Genomic DNA, 21,140 nt, shown 5'->3' with positions numbered 1-21,140 from the left:
TGTTCGCTTGGAACTTAAAGGTTCTGTCCAAGAAGGATTTGTATCTACAGCCTGTAGTCTTTGGGTAAGCAAAGATGTTTTTGTTTCTGGTCGTTCTAGTGGGGTTGTGTAGGCTGAAGTGGGTTTGTAGGTATGATGGTGCTAGTCCCCAGGCTTGCTTGAAACAGGTGCAAGCAAATTTGAAAAGAATTCTCGCTTCTATTGGAAGCCAATGCAGCTTTTTATAGTAGGGGCTGATGTGGTCGTTTTTTCTTAGTCCGAAAATTAGGCGGACGGCGGTGTTTTGTATTAATCTCAGTTTTTTTATTGTCTTTTGTGGGATGCCCAGGTAGATGATATTGCAGTAGTCAAGGAGGGATAGGGTCAGTGCCTGTACCAGCAACCTGAATGATGTAGGGTCAAAGTATTTTTTTTATGGTTCTTAGTTTCCATTTTCAGAGCTGCCAAACATCTTACTTTTATTTTTGAAAATGAGCTAGGTAAAAGTTTTGGTTCTTAGGACGTCTAGCTTTTTTGCCCATTTTCAAAAATAAAAATGTCTACGTGAAAAATGCGCAAAAGCAAGTTTTGTAGATGTACCCACCAACTGCCTTGTCTGATCGCGGCAGAGGGAATCAGCTGAGCCGGTTTTGGGGATTCCTGGCAGCTCAGCTAATGGGGATTCCTCTACCACAATCAGCTGATGGGAAGCCTATGGGATTTTGCCTTTTTTTTTTTGCGCTCAGTGGGTGGTGGGAGGGGGTTGTGACCACTGGGGGAGTAAGGGGGGGGGGGCATGCCTTAAATCCTCCAGTGGTCTTCTTGTCAGTTTGGCCACTTTTTGTGGAACTTAGACGCAACTCAAACAGGTCTAACTGCCGGCGTCTAAGTTCCCTCTAGGAAAATTTTGATTATGGCTGCAGTATGTCCAGGTTGAAGCCCGCCTGATTCCCGCCATTAACACACCTCCCAACACGCCCCTTTGATCTCTGGACGCACAGCAGCTTAGAAGTGCTGCTGCATGTCCAGAAAGTTGGTTTTGATTATCGGCAGTTGCACGTCCCGACTTAGCCTGGTTTTTGGACGTTTTAAAGTTTTGATTATGAGCCCCATATGGCCTGATTCTATAAACGGTATCTACCGCATATCAATCAAATAAGACACTGATGTATTAAGCCAGGGTTTTCCTGGCCTAAAACACCAGCACCTAAGGACTGAAATCTAATTCATACCATGCCTACACTCTGCCCCTAACCACGCCTGTAATTAGTTTTTAATGGTATTTTCAATTATCACGCCAGTTAAAAAAAGCCATAATTTCCGTTGCGAATTCAGCTATTCACCACCGATCTAGGCACGTAGCGGTGTTGCCTACCCTAAACATCATTTATAGAATCGGGGCCGTGGCACCGGTTCAGTAAATGGTACTCAAGTGTAGGTACCATTAAAATTTTTCCCCTGCTTCATCCTACTGTCTCCCACTTTTCCCCAAAATTTTCTCAGCACTTGTTTTTGTCTTTTTCTACTTCTCCTCCTGTCTGTTCCTCTTCAGTCTTCTATCTCTATCTTCCCCTTCCTTATGTTTCCCTTATAATAATAATAATAATAGTTTATTTTTATATACTGCCATACCCGAGAGTTCTAGGTCAGTGGTTCCCAACCCTGTCCTGGAGGAGCACCAGGCCAATCGGGTTTTCAGGATCGCCCTAATGAATATGCACGAGAGAGATATGCATATAATGGAAGTGCCAGATATGCAAATCTGCTCCATTTAAAATTCATTAGGGCGATCCTGAAACCTCGATTGGCCTGGTGGTCCTCCCTTTCCATTGCAAATGCAAGCAGTGTCTCACTTCCGGTTCACCACACAATTGTTTCCCACGTACACACCTTTATAGGACCCCCAGGGACCCCCGAAGAAGACTTTTTGTCGAAACGTGGACCGTGTTGGGTCCTGTATCCCTAGCGGACTAGGTCCTTTAAGGCTCTTATGTGGATGATTTACTTTTATGTGGATGGAATTATTTTATGTGGATGATTTTAGTGTACCTTTGGAACTTTGATACTTTCAAATAAAGTCCATTTGGGAACATCGTCACTCCACAGAGTTTTTTTGGTTTTCTCTGGTGGTCCTCCAGGACAGGGTTGGGAACCACTGTTCTAGGTGGTTAACATCAATCAATCATTATACATACAGTACGAATAGATATTTAAAATTGAAATCATCTAAATTTCGGCAAAGTTAAAAGCTTACAGTGGGAAGATACAATTTAAAATGAGATAAAAATTATAAGTAAGTAATAAGATACATTAGGTTGCCAGTCTATTGAATAATTGAGTTTTTATCCGTTTTCTAAAATCAAGATATTCTTTCTTTTATTCTCGTATCTTTAGCATCACTCCCTTATTCCCCTCTTTCTTGGGCTCCCCATTCCTTCCTCCTTTTCTGCTAACAGTTTCCTACCTGACAAACAAACGGGAAATACCACATACTGATGTGATACCCATCAAGCCCCAAAGGGAAAACCGCAGCCAGTGCCAAGATGCAGCCAACAGCAGTCATATTATTCAGATAAGGCTGAGAATTCTGAATGTATCTGTAAGAAATGGAGAAACCCCCCCCACAATTAATGAAACAAGATCTAAGAAGTGGAGGCAGGAAGAGAAAATATAATTAAAGTAAACAGGGCCTGAGGTAAGAGGGGAACCAGAGCAACACAATTTTGTTCACAGGAAAAAAAAGACCTTGTTAAGGATGCTGAGGGTGGAGTCAAACTCATTGAGCTGTCCGGACTAGAGAGTTGCACAGGGACAGAAATCCCATCCATCCCCGCCCGTCCCCGCCAGGATCCTCTCCGTCCCCGCCAGGATCCTCTCCGTCCCCACCCATCCCCGCAAGGAATTATCTCCATCCTCGCCCGTCCCCTTAAAAAGCAGCAATTACTTCTGACAGGATCATCAATTCCAGTTTCTTTTGTGTTTGTGCTGCTGTTTTCCTTGTGGAATCTCTTTGGTGGAACCCTTTTTTTGTTTTCTGTTCAAGTAATTAACTTATAAACCCCCTCTTTTACTAAGGCTGACGTGTCCATTATATTATATGGACGAACTCTGCTTCCAAAGCCTTCCATCCCCGTGGGAGTCCCGTGGGCCAGAGGGGGGTCCCCTTGGGAGTCCCATGGGTTAGAGGGGATTCCCACAGGAACCCCGCGGGATTCCCGTGATCCCCGTTCCCGTGCAGACCTCTAATCCGGACCCCCTGGACGTGGCCTCAAATGGAGATGTCTGGGGAATTCCAGATGTCTGGTAGCCCTACCCATGTAGTTTCAAGTTTATTCTGACTTGATATACCATTTTAACATACCAAAGCAGTTTACAACTTTGCAATATTAAAAATGAATTAAAAACCTGGGGAAAGACAAACAAACCAAGACTGACAATTAGGACCAAAAAGTAGGGTAGAAACAAAAGGAAAAAGGGTTGAAGGTACAATATTGAAAATGAAAGGGTGCAGGAAAAAACGACGGGGGAGAGGCAGTGTCAGGAACAGACGTCTTTGCATTTTTCTCTCTTCCCCCCCCCATTATCGATCGTAAATCTCATAAGCGTCTTTGAAAAGAAAAGTTTTCAGATTGGTTTTAAAATTGTTTAAATTAGTTTCTTGCCATAGTGTTAGGGGAAGAGCGTTCCAAAGCGTGGGTGCAACTACTGAAAAAATGGTTTTTCGCATTGTATCATAAAATAGCTGTCTGACTGAAGGAAAACTCAGGAGATGTTGTTTAGAAGATCTCAGTGACCCCTATTCTCCAACATTTCTCCCTCTTGCCCTTCTCCTTGCAGTCTTTTTCTCCCTTCTATCCCATATATGTAACATTTTCTCTTTCTCGCCCCTCTCCACCCCTTTACAGTATATCTCTTTTTTCTTTCCTTCCTCCCCTCCACCCCTTCTTTTGTCCTTTCAACCTGCGTGCAGCATTTTTTCCTTCCTATCCCTCCCCCACCACACTTATAGCAGGCTGGGCTCCCGTGGTCCCCGCACTTCCCTCTTTTCCCTCTCCGACTGGTCGGCCGGCTTCAACAGGTCAGAGTCAGCAGCAGCGATCGCTACAGGTTGCGTGCTGATAACCCAGAAGCCTCTCTTCTGCTGTGTCTTGCTCTAGCAGAAACAGGAAGTTGTAACAGTGGTAGAGGAGAGGCTTCCGGGTTACCAGCAGGCAGCCTGTAGCGATCACTGCCATTGACTGTGACCTATTGAAGCCAGCCGGCCAGAGAATGAAAAGAGGAAGGTGCAGGGACTGCAGGACCCAGCCTGCTTCCTCAAAGTTCTCTGCTGCTGGGCAAGGCGAGTGGGTGGCTAGGTCCATCCATTGCTACACCCCTGCCCCCTTCCTCTGCTTTTCCCGACATCCCTCCCTGCCATCCATCTGTCTCTCTCGCCTACACCCCCCTGTGGTGCAACCCCCAATGCTGATCCGACCCCTCCTGTGATAGGGACCTTATCATCCCTGGTGGTCCAGTGGCTTCTTTGGGATCAGGAAAAAGCCCAACTCTTTCCTGCCCCTGCCGCTGCTAGAGCCACTGGCGGTTTGAAGATGTTCAAAATGGCTGCCGAGACGTCATGGGGCAGTCTCGTGAGACTTCATGAAGCGGCATGGAACGGTTATCTGCTACCGTGGTAATACCGGACAAAATTGGCAATATTTTCCCATTACTGTGGGAATTACCATGGTAACTGTGGAATTCCCACGGTAATGGTTACCATGTCACTCTCTAGTTTTGGAGATGATGATGTCACAAATAAGTGAAGGCAGCGCTGCTTTAGTTTAAAGGGGTGTATATTTCAAAAATGGAGGAAAAAGCCTCAGACAAATGCCCTCCCACCACCACAATGGTGGATAAAGGTGGTTGGGTGGTAACCTCATTGGCAGAAAACCTCCATTGCCCTCCCTATTATGTAAACTATAAGCAGGGCTGTCTATGCAAATGATAGATGGAAAAAACTTTCAACTTATCTATGATCGGTACACCGACGATGGCCAGCGTTTCACCAACTTGCTGCCTCAGGGTGTCACAGAATCCGATCTAACTTTTGAACGGGACGTGAAGAACGCCTCCTCTGATCAAAAAAAGTTTTTTCCATCTATCATTTGCATAGACAGCCCTGCTTATAGTTTACATAATAGGGAGTGCAATGGAGGTTTTCTGCCAATGAGGTTACCACCCAACCACCTTTATCCACCATTGTGGTGGTGGGAGGGCATGTGTCTGAGGCTTTTTCCTCCATTTTTGAAATATACACCCCTTTAACCCTTTCAGGACCATAAGGATCGTAAGCCAATTTTTGTGGTTTTGACGACATTTTTATGGTAAAAAGGGCTTGCAGATGCCAAAATATTGATTTTTTTTGTGAAATATCATTATTTTTTTTTAAAAAAATCACACTTCTGGCTTATGGACAGTGTGGCAAGTGAATCTTCTCGTCAATCTGGCAACGACGCTAATGAATGAATGTCGGAACCAGTTTGTTTACATAAAGGCAGTATCATATGGAATCCGTACATATCAAATATAGAACTGTAGACTATCCCAATCAAAATTTATAGGATTTTAAAGTTATGGGACAAATATGTCCCTTGGTCCTGAAAGGGCTACACTAAAGCAGCACTGCCTTCACTTATTTGTGACATCATCATCTCTTGTGAAAGTGTGGCATAGTATATTCATTGATATTTCACATATCCGAGTTTCTTTTGTTACTCTCTAGTTTTGGATACAGGAGGAGCATGCAGTGTAATCTTAATGGTTGCTAGCTTTGAGGCATTCATTTTTTGATTAGAGGCTGGATAAAAAATTAGGGCATATGTGCTGGGAGCATGGTCAGTATGGAAGTGTAAAGAATTTGGAGGGTCTCTCACTGCAAACAACTGTTGCAAATATAGGAGCAGTGGGAGAAACGCCCATCTATATTAGTTGCAAGATGGTTGAGAGGTGTTATAAGAGAGAACACGGGTCTCTAACCTCACGTGGCTGTTGTAGATGTTGAAGGAGAGGCAAATGATCCCCAGAAGAATCCCTAGTCCAGAGAGCACAGACATGGAGATGAAGAGCTTCTGTGACAGATAGCGAAAAGTGATAATCACTTTGGTGTGGTCAGCTGGAGGGGCCCCACCTGTAGAAAGATAAACAAGATATGAGAAGAAGTAGGTAACAGAGAATGACACTGGGACAAATTTTTCCCCGTCCCCACAGGAACTCAAGTTCCCTGTCCTGTCCCAATGAGTTTTGTCGCTATCTCTGTCCCGTTCCTGTAAGCTCTGCTTTAACTGCACAAGCCTCGGACACTTATGATTTTAAAGTGTTTGAGGCTTGTGCAGATGAGGACGGAGCTTAGGCATTGGTGGAATGAGGCATTATGACATCACAGTCTGAGCTCTAGAATGTTGCTACTTATGATTTTAAAGTGTTTGAGGTTTGTGCACTTGAGGACGGAGCTTAGGCATTGGTGGAATGAGGCATTATGACATCACAATCTGAGCTCTAGAATGTTGCTACTTATGATTTTAAAGGGGTTGAGGCTTGTGCAGATGAGGACGGAGCTTAGGCATTGGTGGAATGAGGCATTATGACATCACAGTCTGAGCTCTAGAATGTTGCTACTTATGAGGCTTGGGCAGATGAGGACAGAGCTTAGGCATTGGTGGAATGAGGCATTATGACATCACAATCTGAGCTCTAGAATGTTGCTACTTATGATTTTTAAGTGGTTGTGGCTTGTGCAGATGAGGATGGAGCTTGCAGGAATGGGGCTGGGATGGGAAAATGAGTTTCCATGTGGACGGAGAAAAATTTGTCCCTGTGTCATTCTCTAGCAGGTAAGCAATCTTTTTACAAGGTTGGAGGTAGTTCATAGGAGGGGGTAAAAGCCAGTAAGCCCTGCTGCTGAAAGCAAATCTTATAGTGGACATACTCGTAAAAACAAAATGGAGGTTACATACCACAAGCCATGCTCAGTTTTCAATGTGCCCATCCTTTTGAAGATGGTAAAGCTACCCTTCAATTCAGTTTACACCTCCATCCTTCAGTATAAGTCATACATTTCTCCTTGGAAGGTCTGATACCCAGGAAAGTCTAGATACCCAGTAGCAAATAAAGTAGAAGCAAAACCAGATCCTTCACTCAAAACATCATAGTCTTCCAATCAAATTGGGTTCGGCAGTTCATCTAAAAGGTTGGTTTATCTTTGGCCATTAAGACTTAGCTGGCTAGCTGCTGAGTATTGGCTATGTCTCAGCTGGCCAAAATTAGACTGGAAATGTCAATGCCAGTGGCTGGATTTGGCCCCAGCATTGAATTTCCGGTATTGTCGCGGACCGCGGGATCTCATCAGCGATCTCCTGTGGTCTGAATATGAGCCCAAACTAGTACCTGCCGAGCGATCCCTTTCTTCATGAATAAACCTCCTACTTGATAGAACATCTAGAGTTCTAACGGTTGTTGTAGATTCTGCTTTAACTGAGGCATCAGATCTTACTTTTTTGGTCCAATTGCCAATTCTATCTTACATTGGCTATAGCAATGCTTGTTGTGGGCTCAAGCCCAGTGCTGCTCTTTGTGACCCAGGGCAAGTCACTTAATCCTCCATTGCCGCAGGTAGATGATTGAGTACCTGAATGTAAAGACCGCTTAGATCAGGGGTGCCCAATACGTCGATCGCAATCGACCGGTAGATAGGGAAGGCAATGCGAGTCAATCGCGGAGCTCATCCCAGGCTCCGTGATATTCATGTTGCTGTCCCGATCAGTTTTCCTCTCCCCGACATCCCCCACCGCCGCACCAAGCTCTCCCTGCAGAAGCATCAGACCGACCAGCATTCCTCTCCCCGATGTCAATTCTGACATCGGAGAGGAAGTTCTGGGCCAGTCAATTGCTGCCTGGCTGGCCCAGAACTTCCTCTCCGACCTCAGAATTGACATTGGGGAGCGGAATGCTGGTCAGCGCGACGCTTCTACAGGTCGAGCAGTGACTTGGGGGCCTGTTCCCCTATGGCAGCGGCAAACCTAGTGGCTTGGGGGAGGGCAGGGAGAAAGAAAGAAAAAGTTGGGGGAGAGAATGAGGTCTGGAGGAGAGGAAGCATGCAGGAGGCTGAAAGAAGAGAAGAAATATTGGATGCACAGTCAGAAGAAGAAAGTGCAGAGACTCATGAAATCACCAGACAACAAAGGTAGGAAAAATGATTTTGTTTTCAATTTAGTGATCAAAATGTGTCCGTTTTGAGAATTTGTATGTGATGTCTATATTTTGCACTATGGCTCCCGTTTACTAAACCGCAATAGCGGTTTTTAGCGCAGGGAGCCTATGAGTGTCGAGAGCAGTGCGGGGCATTCAGCGCAGCTCCCTGCGCTAAAACCGCTATCGCAGTGTAGTAAAAAGGGAGGGGGGTATATTTGTCTATTTTTGTATGGTTGTTACCGAGGTGACATTGCATGGAGTCATCTGCCTTGACCTCTGAAAAACCCCTGGAATATGAATGATAATTAACATTTTCTCAGCCTTTCAGTGTGCTTTGTGGGTTTTTGTTTTGTTTTTTTTTAATTTTATTGTTGGTAGATCATTTTGACTTGGTCATTTTAAAAGTAGCTCGTAAGCCCAAAAAGTGTAGGCACCCCCGGCTTAGATAACCTCTATTGATAGACGGAATATAAATAACTAATAAACTTGGAAACTATTTTTGGGAACTTCAGCTTTTGCAAAATACTATTGCTTGATTGATCTTTAGAGGTAGTAGGTACGACAGAATTACTCCACTTTTTACATGACTCGTATATTGGCTGCCGGACTTGATGGACCGAAGGTCTGATCCGGAGATGGCAGTTCTTATGTTCTTATGAACTGTATTTAAGTAAAGGTTTTGTCACTTTTACTTGTAAAGAAGTGCAGGGAACATTTGTTACTTTTACTTCAGTAACAATTACTGAAGTAACAATTTTGCTACTTCCTTTGCCGAGTTATCTCCGATGCTTTCAGTTAAAAGCAGGAGAGACTAGAGAGTTGCGCGGGGACAGAAATTCCACCCATCCCTGCCCGTCCCCGTCAGGATCCTCTCCGTCCCCACCCATCCCTGCCCGTCCCCATAAAAAGCAGCAATTACTTCTGACAGGATCATCAATTCCACAGTTTCTTTTGTGTTTGCGCTGCTGTTTTCCTTGTGGAATCTCTTTGGTGGAACCCTTTTTTTGTTTCCTGTTCAGGTAATTAACTTATAAACCCCCTCTTTTACTAAGGTTGATGTGTCCATTATATTATATGGACGAACCCTGCTTCCAAAGCCTTCCATCCCCGTGGGAGTCCCGTGGGCCAGAGGGGGGTCTCTGTGGGAGTCCCGTGGGTTAGGGGGGATTCCCGCGGGACCCGTGGGATTCCCGCGATCCCCGTTCCCATGCAGACCTCTAGGAGAGACCTAAATGATCCCCTGAGTACAGCAAATAAAAGAGAAAAACCTGTAACAGGATTTTGCCGTTTCAAACCTCATCATCACACAACAAACAGTGGATCATAGCAATTGACGTAACATAGCAATTTATTTCTATACCTCATATTCATGATGATTTACAAATACAAAGAAAGCTGAACAACCCTAGAGAACTAGAAAACATACATACATTCAACAACAAAAGAAAAAATATATCAAGGAGTAAGAAACTTACTAAACAAATAAGTCTTCAGCTTGTGTCTAAAATGCATATAAGAAGGGGAAGCCACAATCGTAGAAAACAAATCTGAAACGGGCAGCTTGAAACACAGCCAATTATTTCCAACCCTTAATAAGGACATAAGAATAGCCTTACTGGGTCAGACCAAAGGTCCATCAAGCCTGTTCTCACAGAGGCAAATCCAGGTCACTAGTACCTGGCCAAAACCCAAAGAGTAGCAACGTTCCAGCATCTCAAAGAATAGCAAGATTCTGGAACCCCAATGAGAGCAACATTCCAGAGCTGAGATTGTGATGTCATAATGCCTCAAAGCCAACGTCATCAGTGATGTAACAATGGCTTGATTGTCCTATACTTGGCACACATAAGAGCATAAAGACAACCATACTGGGTCAAACCAATGGTCCATCAAGCCCAGTAGCCCATCCACATGGTAGACAATCCAGGTCACTAGTACCTGGCCAAAACCCAAGGGGTAGCAATATTCCATGCTACCGATCCAGGGCAAGCGGTGGCTTCCCCCATGTCTTTCTCAATAACTGACTATGGAGTTTTCCTCCAGGAACTTCTCCAAACCTTTTTTAAAACCAGCTACACTATCCGCGTTTACCACAACCTCTGGCAATGCATTCCAGAGCGTAACTATTCCCTGAGTGAAAAAAAAATTTCCTCCTATTGGTTTTAAAAGTATTTCCCTGTAACAACATCGAGTGTATGGGTATGCAAGAGGATCGGCTGACCTTGTCAAATAACAAGACACAGAGAAATCAAAATGGGCCCCAAAATAACTAAGAACCTGGCCATTCATTTCTTTATACAAAAAGCAGCCAAATTTAAAAAGCACATGAGCCTCCACAGGTAACTAGTGGAGTTTCTAATAAAAAGGAGTAACATGATCATGTTTGGGCAAAGAAAAAAATATCTTGCTCTCTTTTCACAACTAAAAGTGTATCGGTATTCTAGAGCAGTGGTTCCCAACCCTGTCCTGGAGGACCACCAGCCAGTCAGGTTTGTGGGATAGCCCTAATGAATATGCATGCGAGAGATTTACATATAATGGAGGTGACAGGCATGCAAATCTGCCCCATGTAGACATTTTGGTCCTTAGTATGTGTATCTTTTTTTTGGCCATTCTTGAATATATACAGTGGTACCTCGGTTTACGAGAGCACCGGTTTGCGAGTGTTTTGCAAGACGAGCAAAACATTTGCAAAATCGGTGCCTCGGAAACTGAGCGTGGCTAGATTTATGAGCGCCCCCCCCCCCCCCCGCGATCCGGCACCCTTCCCCGCAATCCGGCACCCCCCCGATGCGATCCGGTACCCCCCCCCCGATGTGATTGGGCACCCCCCTGATGCGATCGGGCACCCCCCCGCCGCTTCTTACTGTCATCTGGGCACCGGCACCGGCATGTCCTGTGCTTGGTGCCGGTGCCCGAAGATCGGCCTCCTCTTCGGCTGGGCCTTGAGCATCTGCGCATGCTCAAGGCCTGCGAGTTCACGGGGGAGCAATGCTGGTTCTCGGGGGGGGGGGGGGGGACGTATTAAAGCGAGTTTCCATTATTTCCTATGGGGAAACTCACTTTGATAAACGAGCATTTTGGATTACGAGCATGCTCCTGGAACGGATTATGCTCGTAATCCAAGGTACCACTGTATATACATCTACATGAAAAACGCACAAAAGAGTTTTTTCAGACCTCAAAGCAGCCAGCATTCTTAGCAAACTGTTCACAGAGAGCTGAGCACAGCAGAGGGACACTCTAGGTGCTGCATTGACTGTCACATTTCAAAATCCCAGGCACACGTCACTATAAACAGCTTACATTGTATGGTGAACCCTCCAAAACCCATCCAAAACTTACTGTACACCACAACAATAGCCCTTATGCCTGCAGGTGTCATTTTAACGTGGGTACAGTAGGTTTTGGAGGGATCACCATCAGTGTTCCCTCTAAGCGGGCGGGTGTTGTGAGCAAACTTTTTTCACCGTGAGCCAAAAATATCGGGCGCCAGCAAGTTATGAGCCAACTCGCCCGATTCTCCTCTCGCCGCCCTGCCATCTGCCGTACGCCTCTTCCGATCGTGCGCTGTGACGAGAAACGTGTGCGCTGCGATGTAATATTTTGTGCGCCAGCGCACGCCAGCGCAGCTTAGCGGGAACACTGGTTCAAATGGTTTTATTTATTTCCCCAAATTTATTTTTGTTATACGCATTGAAAATATTTGATATTGCGTTTAAATCAAAATCTCAATAAACTTGAAACGAGTGCCCGTGAGATTGTGGGAGGGTTAAATACTCAAAACTTAGAAGTTTTTGCTACGCCAGCTTTCTGGTATCTTTACATACAGTGGCGTACCTAGCATATGTAACATCCGGGGCCCATCATTTTTTGGCACCCCCCCCCATCTGTAAGAAAAACATGATTTTTAGTAACAAACCACACGTCACACATGAGTACCTAGGAAAAGGCAGCATCTTACATATTGCAGTGAGCAGTACATCAATACACCCATTGTAAAACTAAACAAGCCAGACCAGCACAGATCAATCCTACACCGTCAATCCTAACAGAAAACCATGTCTTTCGAACACACAGAACACAGAAAACACCTTCGCCTAGTAAGGAATATGTAATCACAAACTAACCCCTCCCTCTTTTACAAAACTGTAGTGTGGATTTTAGCTACGGAGGTAACAGCTCTGATGCTCATAAAATTCTGAGCATCAGAGCTGCTACCACCAAGGCTGGTGCTAAAAACGCTTCACAGTTTTGTAAAAGGGGGGATAAAATAAAAATACATAGACAAAGGTTAAATTGAACCAGCAAGAAGCTGGACTCTGCATACAATGCTTCACAGAAACAGTGACACATGTCTCCTAAAGCAATAAATAAATAGAAATTTTTTTCTACCTTTGTCTTCTGTGGTTTCTCCTTTCCTCATCTTCTTGTAACTCTCTTCCTTCCATCCACTGTCTGCCGTCTCTCTTCCCCTATATGGCATCTTCTCTCCTTCTATGCCCCTTCCAGAAACTGTATGCCTCCCCCTTCCATCTCTCCTTTCACCCCATTGGTCTGGCATCTCTCTCCTCGCCTTCCCTCTCCCACACCTCTCCTCATAGTCTGGTATCTCCCCTTCCCTGATTCTCTGGCATCTCTCTCCTTTCCTTTTCTTCCATCTTTCGCTCCCCCTCCATGCTCTCACATCTCCCCCTTCCTTTTCCCTTAGACTGGCATACCTTCCTCCTACGCTCCAAGCCCTGGCATCTCCTTTAATTCCCTCCCTCATCTTCCTTCTCCCTCCAGCTGGGTACCGCAACACTCTTCCCTGCAGCTCTGCACTTCCCCACAATTGCCATGCTTCGGTTCCTCTTCTTCCTTCCTTCCTCCCCCCCCCCCCCGCGGGACCCTGCGGCACCATCAACTCTTACTCCCTCTAATGTCGGCCCTGCAGCTCCAGACTTCCTCGCACCTTCTCCCCTCCCCCTTTGGATCGCTATTATTTTAAATGTTATAGCCGCGGAGCTGTATCCATCAGTGGAGATGTCTAACCTCGGCCTGCCCCGGAACTCTTACTGCAGCAGACGCCCGTCTAGGCAGGAACAGGAAGTCACTGTTGCAGTAAGAGTTCCGGGGCAGGCCGAGGTTAGACATCTCCACTGATGGATACAGCTCCGCGGCTATAACATTTAAAATAATAGCGATCCAAAGGGGGAGGGGAGAAGGTGCGAGGAAGTCTGGAGCTGCAGGGCCGACATTAGAGGGAGTAAGAGTTGATGGTGCCGCAGGGTCCCGCGGGGGGGGGGGGGGGGAGGAAGGAAGGAAGAAGAGGAACCGAAGCATGGCAATTGTGGGGAAGTGCAATCCCCCCAATGCGTCCCCTTACCTTACCTCCCCTTACCTTTGCGACGCGTGTGTGCGCTGTGAAGAGAAACTTTGCGCTGCGATGTAATATTTTGTGCGCGAGCGCAGGCCAGCGCAGCTTAGCGGGAACACTGATTATTCACCATACAATACAAGCAAGATATGGTGACATCTGTACCTGGAACTTTTTTAAATTAACATCTGAAACTGCTTGGGCTGAGAACTTTTCAGCACCCACTCCAAATACAAGCTAGAATGTACTGGTTTTTTAAAAAAAAAAAACCATCTTTGGGTAGTGGCCAATGATCATCTGGTCGGTTTGGATACCTTTTTAGCATTTAGATCAGGGATGTCCAATCTGCGGCCCAAGGGCCACATGCGGCCCCATGAATTATTTTGTGCGGCCCCGGTTGAGGGCGATGCATTGTTTTCCTCTGCTGCCCCTGGGTGTTTACTGTCTTGCCGGCTCCCTCCTCTGTCTTGCTGAAGCGTTTGCGTGGCCCACAGAAACATTTTTTTCGGCCAATGCGGCCCAGTGAAGACAAAAGGTTGGACACCCCTGATTTAGATGCTTTGAAAACAGGTCTAGCTCCAAACATCTAAAATAAAGCCCAGGACCTTTTGTTAAAGGTTTGATTATGCTTGATGAGCGTCCATGTCCTAAACCTGCCCAAAACATAGCCCCTTAAGATTTGGACTCACTGGAGACAAAACAACCAGAAAGATGTCTAGAAAGTCTGTTTTGAAAATACCCACTTGGGCATTTTGACTAGTAAGATGTTCAAGCACTAGTTTATGCTGGACATCTATCTTTTTTTGAAAACGAGCCCAATAGTGTCTGGCAGTGGATAAAATTTGTTTTGTTCTTATTGATGTACCACTCGAATTTTAGTAGCAATTTTTAATATGTTGCACTGTGAAGCGAAATGTTCCATTTCTGCTCCATATCTATTATTAGAGGAGATTTATTATTTGATTTTGGAATGCACAATAAAACAGGGGAACCAATTCCACAAAAATCGAACAAGCAAGAGCAAAGTGGAAATGTCCAATCAGAATGGTGCACAAAAAAGTGTCTTTCAACTCAACTGATAAAACCAATGATCTTTATTCATCCAAAACAATTAAAATATCCAAAGCAACTCAATGACTCGACATGATCATGTTTCGGCCATCCGGCCTGCATCAGGAGTCTACAAATTATATATATAAACAATAATAAGTGAATAGACATAATTATACATAAAAACATAAACAGCAAATATGAAAATATATAAAAATATAATGTTAAAAAACAGCAAAGAATAAAACAAATACCATATCAAAAGTACAGCAATGTTTAAAAGAAAAACCTGATATGTCAGCACTAAATTGTAAACAACCATAAAATAGTTTCAATATAATAAAATAAATAACAACCATAAACTGTTTGTTATTTATTTTATTATATTGAAACTATTTTAATTCAATTCCATATAAGTGTGTATTTATTGAGTTTTATATTTTGGCTCATATTTTTAACATTTTTATGGTTTCTTTATGATCAGTACTTCTTATTCTTTTGGACTCATAGGTCATTTATAATATTTTCATTATACATTTTTGTATTGGGTGATTATCATTGAACAGTTTATGGTGATTAGTTTTACTGTATTTCTTCTTGTCATATGTGCATTTATGTATTATTTATGCAGAGCTCATTTGTTCTTTGGGATAATTTTAATTTTCATTTTGATAAAAAGCTTTTTTATGGTTGTTTACAATTTAGTGCTGACATATCAGGTTTTTCTTTTAAACATTGCTGTACTTTTGATATGGTATTTGTTTTATTCTTTGCTGTTTTTTAACATTATACTTTTATATATTTTCATATTTGCTGTTTATGTTTTTATGTATAATTATGTCTATTCACTTATTATTGTTTATATATCTAATTTGCAAACTCCTGATGCAGGCCGGATGGCCGAAACATGATCATGTCGAGTCATTGAGTTGCTTTGGATGTTTGAATTGGTTTGGATGAATAAAGATCATTGGATTTATCAGATGAGTTGAAAGACACTTTTTTGTGCACCATTCTGATTGGACATTTCCACTTTGCTCTTGCTTGATTTTGGAATGCGCCATGTGAAAATTAGTTTGTGAGTTGGACATAAAAGTATACACAGTAAATCCTTGGTTTGCGAGCATAATTGGTTCCAAAAACATGCTTGTAATCCAAAACACTCGTATATCAAAGTGAATTTCCCCATGTGGAATAATGGAAACTCAGACGATTCGTTCCACGACCCAAAAACTTTAATACAAAATACTGTATGTACTCGTATTGCAAGACCTCACTTGTTTAGAACAGTCGCTACACTCCTGCAGTGTCAGAGAGAGAGAGAGAGAGAGAGAGAGAAGAGCCATCGGCTCAGTTGTGATGATGTGACGCGTGTATACTGTATGTACTTGTATTGCAAGACCTTGCTTGTTTATCAAGTTAAAATTTAATAAAATGGTTTGCTTGTCTTGCAAAACACTTGCATACCAAGTTACTTGCAATCCAAGGTTTTAGTGTATAGGTAAGAATGACTAAGTTTAAATGTAAAGTGAGGAATTGGGGGTGAGCTAGTAGATATGGGGTTGGACGTTGGTCCCCTCAACAAATAAGTCATTATGCTGTACTTGCTCTGCATGAAAACAGGAATGTTCCTTATGAATTTGTGCTTATGCCTCTCTATCTTTGTTTGCATGCTGATCTCTGTGTGTTATAATTATTGGTGCATACTTAGAAACATAGAAACATAGAAGATGACGGCAGAAAAGGGCTACAGCCCATCAAGTCTGCCCATTCTGCTTACCCACCCCCTGTCTATGCCCTAATGACCCAATTTCCTTGTCTTGACCCTCGTAGGGATCCCACATGGATATCCCATTTATTCTTAAAGTCTGGCACGCTGTCTGCCTCGATCACCTGCACTGGAAGCTTGTTCCAATGATCAGCCACTCTCTCTGTGAAGAAATACTTTCTGATGTCGCCATGAAATTTTCCGCCCCTGAGTTTGAGCGGGTGCCCTCTTGTGGCCGAGGGTCCCTTGAGAAAGAAAATATCATTTTCCACTTCGACATGTCCCGTGAGGTACTTAAATGTTTCGATCATGTCTCCCCTCTCCCTACGTTCCTCGAGAGTGTAGAGCTGCAATTTGTTCAGTCTCTCTTCGTACGAGAGACCCTTGAGCCCCGAGATCATCCTGGTGGCCGTCCGCTGAACCGATTCAATTCTGCGCACATCTTTACTGTAATGTGGCTTCCAGAATTGCACACAGTACTCCAGATGAGGTCTCACCATGGCCCTGTACAACGGCATTATGACTTCAGGCTTTCGGCTGCTGAAACTTCTATTGATACAACCCAAAATCTGCCTTGCCTTAGATGAAGCCTTCTCCACTTGATTGGCAGTTTTCATGTCTGCACTGATGATTACTCCTAAATCTCGTTCTGCTGAAGTCCTAGTTAAAGTTTCTCCGTTCAAGAAGTACGTGTTATATTTGATTTCAATTGCATGTCTACGGCTTCAGTCTGCAATGTGCAATTCTGTATCTTCATGTATATATCTTTTCATGTGCATATACTGGGCGCAGGTTCCATTATTCTTTCCATTCCTCACTGTTGCTATGGAACCATCCTGCATCAAACAGGGGAAGGGTCGTCGCCATGGTGACTAAAAAATCCACTTCTTGTGTGCAGGAGGGTACTATGGTTGCCATGGAAATTCAGCAGGGGAAAAGAACTGAATGTGACAGAATGCAAAAGAAAGGACAACGAGAGAGAGAGGATATAGGTAGAATCTGGGTATATCAGCTCTGTGATAGTTTGTATGATCGTGACAGAGCAAAGGATTTTAAAAGCTCTCTTAAGAAGGCTATTCCTTTATTGTGTGGTTGATCTCGAGATGAGAAAACATGCAGATTACGCAGTGTATGGAACCCACAGGTATTGATGCCTCTGTATAAGACTCTGGTGACACCTCATTTAGAATATTGTGTCCAATTCTGGAGGCCGCACCTTCAAAAAGATATAAAAAGGATGGAGTCGGTCCAGAGGAAGGCTACTAAAATGGTGCATGGTCTTCGTCATAAGGTGTATGGGGACAGACTTAAAGATCTCAATCTGTATACTTTGGAGGAAAGGTGGGAGAGAGGAGATACGATAGACATAGGATGAAGTTGAGGTGATAGGCTTAGGAGTAATCTAAGGAAATACTTTTTTTACAGAAAAGGTGGTAGATGCATGGAACAGTCTCCTGGAAGAGGTGGTGGAGACAGAGACTGTGTCTGAATTCAAGAGGGCCTGGGATAGGCACGCGGGATCTCTTAGAAAGAGGAAGAGATAATGGTTACTGCGGATGGGCAGTTCTATGACCTCACAATGCAAGGGTAAAGAGCCTTAGCCTATAGGAAGAAGAGATGCAAATGTTAAGAGCCTTAGCCAATAGGGAGAGGAGGAGATAGTGGATGCTCTGGATGGGCCATGTATAGAATCTTATAGTTTACAGAAGCCAACACAGAATCTAATAAACTAGAGTCCTGAAAGAGGCAATGATGAAATAACTCACAGAAAATACAGAAATACAGAAAATACTCATACGCCAGCAAACTCCAAAGCAAGTTTTCTTTTGAAAATTCAAGCAGTTGCAAGAAAGCAGGTACTTTACACCAATATAGGTTTACACTTGTCTTGAAGCATGTGGGGCTTTCAAAATACCACTACATAACTGTTTTGCTCTGTAACAAGCACAAGCTCTTATATGTGCTGTTTGGCAGGTGGATTTTCAAACTCATAATTTCCACACACAATTTTACCCACAGAAATGGACTTTTATGAAATTGCCTGCCCAGTATGCGATGGGTCAGCCAACCAAATAAGGCAATAAGCACTGGTAGACATGCGTCACTATGCCTTACTAGGGGACAGTCTACCTATTGCCTTATTTGGTAGACTGACCCCTGATCGGGCACCACCATTTTGAATAATGGCAGCACTGGAGGTAAGTGAGTTTTGCTCCTATCTTTCCACTTTTTGAGCTATGAGTCTAAGGAATTTGGGGGAGGGATACTTTTTTTTGTTATGACAGGGGCAGGAAATTTTTTTTAAAGTGTGTGTGTGTGATGTTTATATTGGGACCTTCCGGGATTGCCAGGGATATGGGGCTGATGCAGAACACTATCATTTCTTTTTATGTCAGACAGGCGGGGGGGGGGGGGGGGAGGGGGCGGGGGCAGATTAGACTGGGTTGCTTTGGGGGGAAGGGGCTGCTATACTACCAGGCAGCTAATCGTATATGCCACCTCATGTTATTCTCAGTCAAAAATATTTCTGCATTGTGGTGGTTTAACTAATAGTTCTCTTCTAGTCAGAACCTCTTTGTACATTATGCATCCAGTACCATGTATGCACATGCCACATTAACTATGTTAACTTTCTGTCCTTAGTGGTCTCACAATCTAAGTTATATACCTGGGACAATGGAGGGTTGAATGAATGGTCCAGGGTCACAAGGAGCTGCAGAGGGAACTAGGGTTGCTTAAAAAAAAAAAAAAAAAAAAGGAGGATACCTAGTCCCGCCCCTTTCAGCCTCCAGCTCTGCCCCATTCTGGCCCCACTCCCATACGAACCTCCTGATTCCTGCCCCGAGGTCTGTGCAGACATCGATATAATAACATCACTTGCATGCTTATGATGTCATCGCATCGGCATCCACGCATGTGCAGAGGGCCTCCAGATGCGGCTCGGGGACTCCCAACACCCTGACAAACTGCCGGGTTTTGGGAAATCCCTTCAGGCACCCGGACATTCCTCTAAAAAGAGGACATGTCTGGGCTTTCCTGGACATCTGGTAACCTAAGTGGAAACTGAACCCAGCCCACTACACTAACTATGGGGAGTGTGTGGCACAGTGGTTACAGCTACAGCCTCAGCACCCTGGGGTTGTGGGTTCAAAACCACGCTGTTCCTTGTGACCTTGGGCAAGTCACTTAATCCCCCCATTGCCCCAAGTACATTAGAAAGATTGTGAGCTCGCCGGGACAGACAGGGAAAATGCTTGAGTACCTGAATAAATTCATGTAAACTGTTTTGAGCTTCCCTGGGAGAATGGTATAGAACACAGGTGTCAAAGTCGGTCCTCGAGGGCCAGAATCCAGTCGGGTTTTCAGGATTTCCCCAATGAATCTGCATGAGATCTATTTGCATGCACTGCTTTCAATGCATATTCATTGGGGAAATCCAGAAAACCCGACTGGATTCCGGCCCTCGAGGAGGGACTTTGACACCCCTGGTATAGAAAATTGAATGAATAAATAAATATGAAGCTACTCCTCCAGTCACATTTTCAGAGTTACCACAATGAATATGCACGAAACAGTTTTAAACAGAAGGCAGCTACTGTTCTCATGCTAATACAGTGGTGCCTCACACAACGAACTTAATTGGTTCCAGGAGCAAGTTTGTTATGCGAAAAGTTCGCTATGTGAAACGCGTTTTCCCATAACAATACATGTTAAAAAAAATAATTCGTTCTGTAGCATAAAATATGCTAAGATGACATAAAAAAAGATAAATTTTTTGTTATTATTTTTATTTAGATACATCTAAAAACATAATTGTTTTTTAAAACAACACACATTTTTTAAATTTAAAGACAGACTAAGTAGAGTCTAATTTTACAGTGAGAGAGGGCAGAGTCTCAGCGGCAAAAACTGGGACTTAACTGTTCATTTTTTTTTTCTAGCATCGGGGAAGCGGCGAGAGTAGCTCCGCCCCCCCCAACGCATCAGCAGTAGGCGCCGGGCCCCTGCGAGCCGACGGTCCGCCACTGCACAGGGAGCCAGGCGGAGAGAGGGCAGTGAAGCGCAGTGCCTGCGCGGAAGGATGCAGCTCGGGCGACTTCGTTGTGTGAAACGAAGTTCGTTGTAGGAAGCAAGACATGAAGTTCGTGGTGCGCAGCGTTCGCTGTGCGAGGCGTTCGTTATGCGAGGCACCACTGTACTTTTGTAGGCCTTGTGGGCTAATGGAAAAATTAGCGTGGGACCTGAAGGAAGAAAATAACCCTATTTTATGGGCCACATTAGTGCGCAGGAAAACCTCGCGTTAAAATGCACTAAGCCTATTTGTTAATGCTTTTGGACCCCAATAAGTCATCCACAAACACTTTTCATGCAGTTCTCCAATCGATTCTTTGCGTCTTCCAAAGACCCAATTAAATGCATGACGAACTGTACATCAACAGCATATAGATATGAATTATACACAAAGGATCTTTTAACCTTTGCTAAAGGTTGTATATCAAATTAAACAGCAATGAAAACGGAGATCCCCGGGGAGCCACTTCCATTAAGGCAAATACAGTACTTGAGGTTCTCTCCTTTCTGTCCAATCTTTTAAAGACCTATCCTTTGGAAATGAGATTAGCCACTGTAATGCAGTACCCCATCATCTGCCCTCTCCAATCTAATCAACGTTTTATTGCAATCCATCGTATCAAAGATGATTGTAAGACCTAATATAATCAGCAATCCTGTACTCTTGTGATCTAAACATCCATGCAT

The 21,140-nt window shown here is 44.0% G+C and overlaps 1 protein-coding gene across 1 annotated transcript in view; it reads right to left on the bottom strand.

The window, feature by feature from the left end:
* Nucleotides 1-21,140, bottom strand: part of GABBR1 (gamma-aminobutyric acid type B receptor subunit 1) — a 169,916-nt gene that overhangs the window by 37,422 nt on the left and 111,354 nt on the right. The window contains exons 10-11 of the mRNA XM_033915912.1: nt 5,995-6,145; nt 2,444-2,576 (exon numbers count right to left, since the gene is read on the bottom strand). Coding sequence (XP_033771803.1) covers nt 2,444-2,576; nt 5,995-6,145 — 284 coding nt within the window. The remainder of the gene's footprint in view (nt 1-2,443; nt 2,577-5,994; nt 6,146-21,140) is intronic.

The sequence above is a fragment of the Geotrypetes seraphini genome, chromosome 12, assembly GCF_902459505.1.
Source record: "Geotrypetes seraphini chromosome 12, aGeoSer1.1, whole genome shotgun sequence".
Lineage (NCBI taxonomy): Eukaryota > Metazoa > Chordata > Amphibia > Gymnophiona > Dermophiidae > Geotrypetes > Geotrypetes seraphini.
Note: the sequence above shows the minus strand (reverse complement) of the source record. Positions and strands in the feature narration are given on the sequence as shown.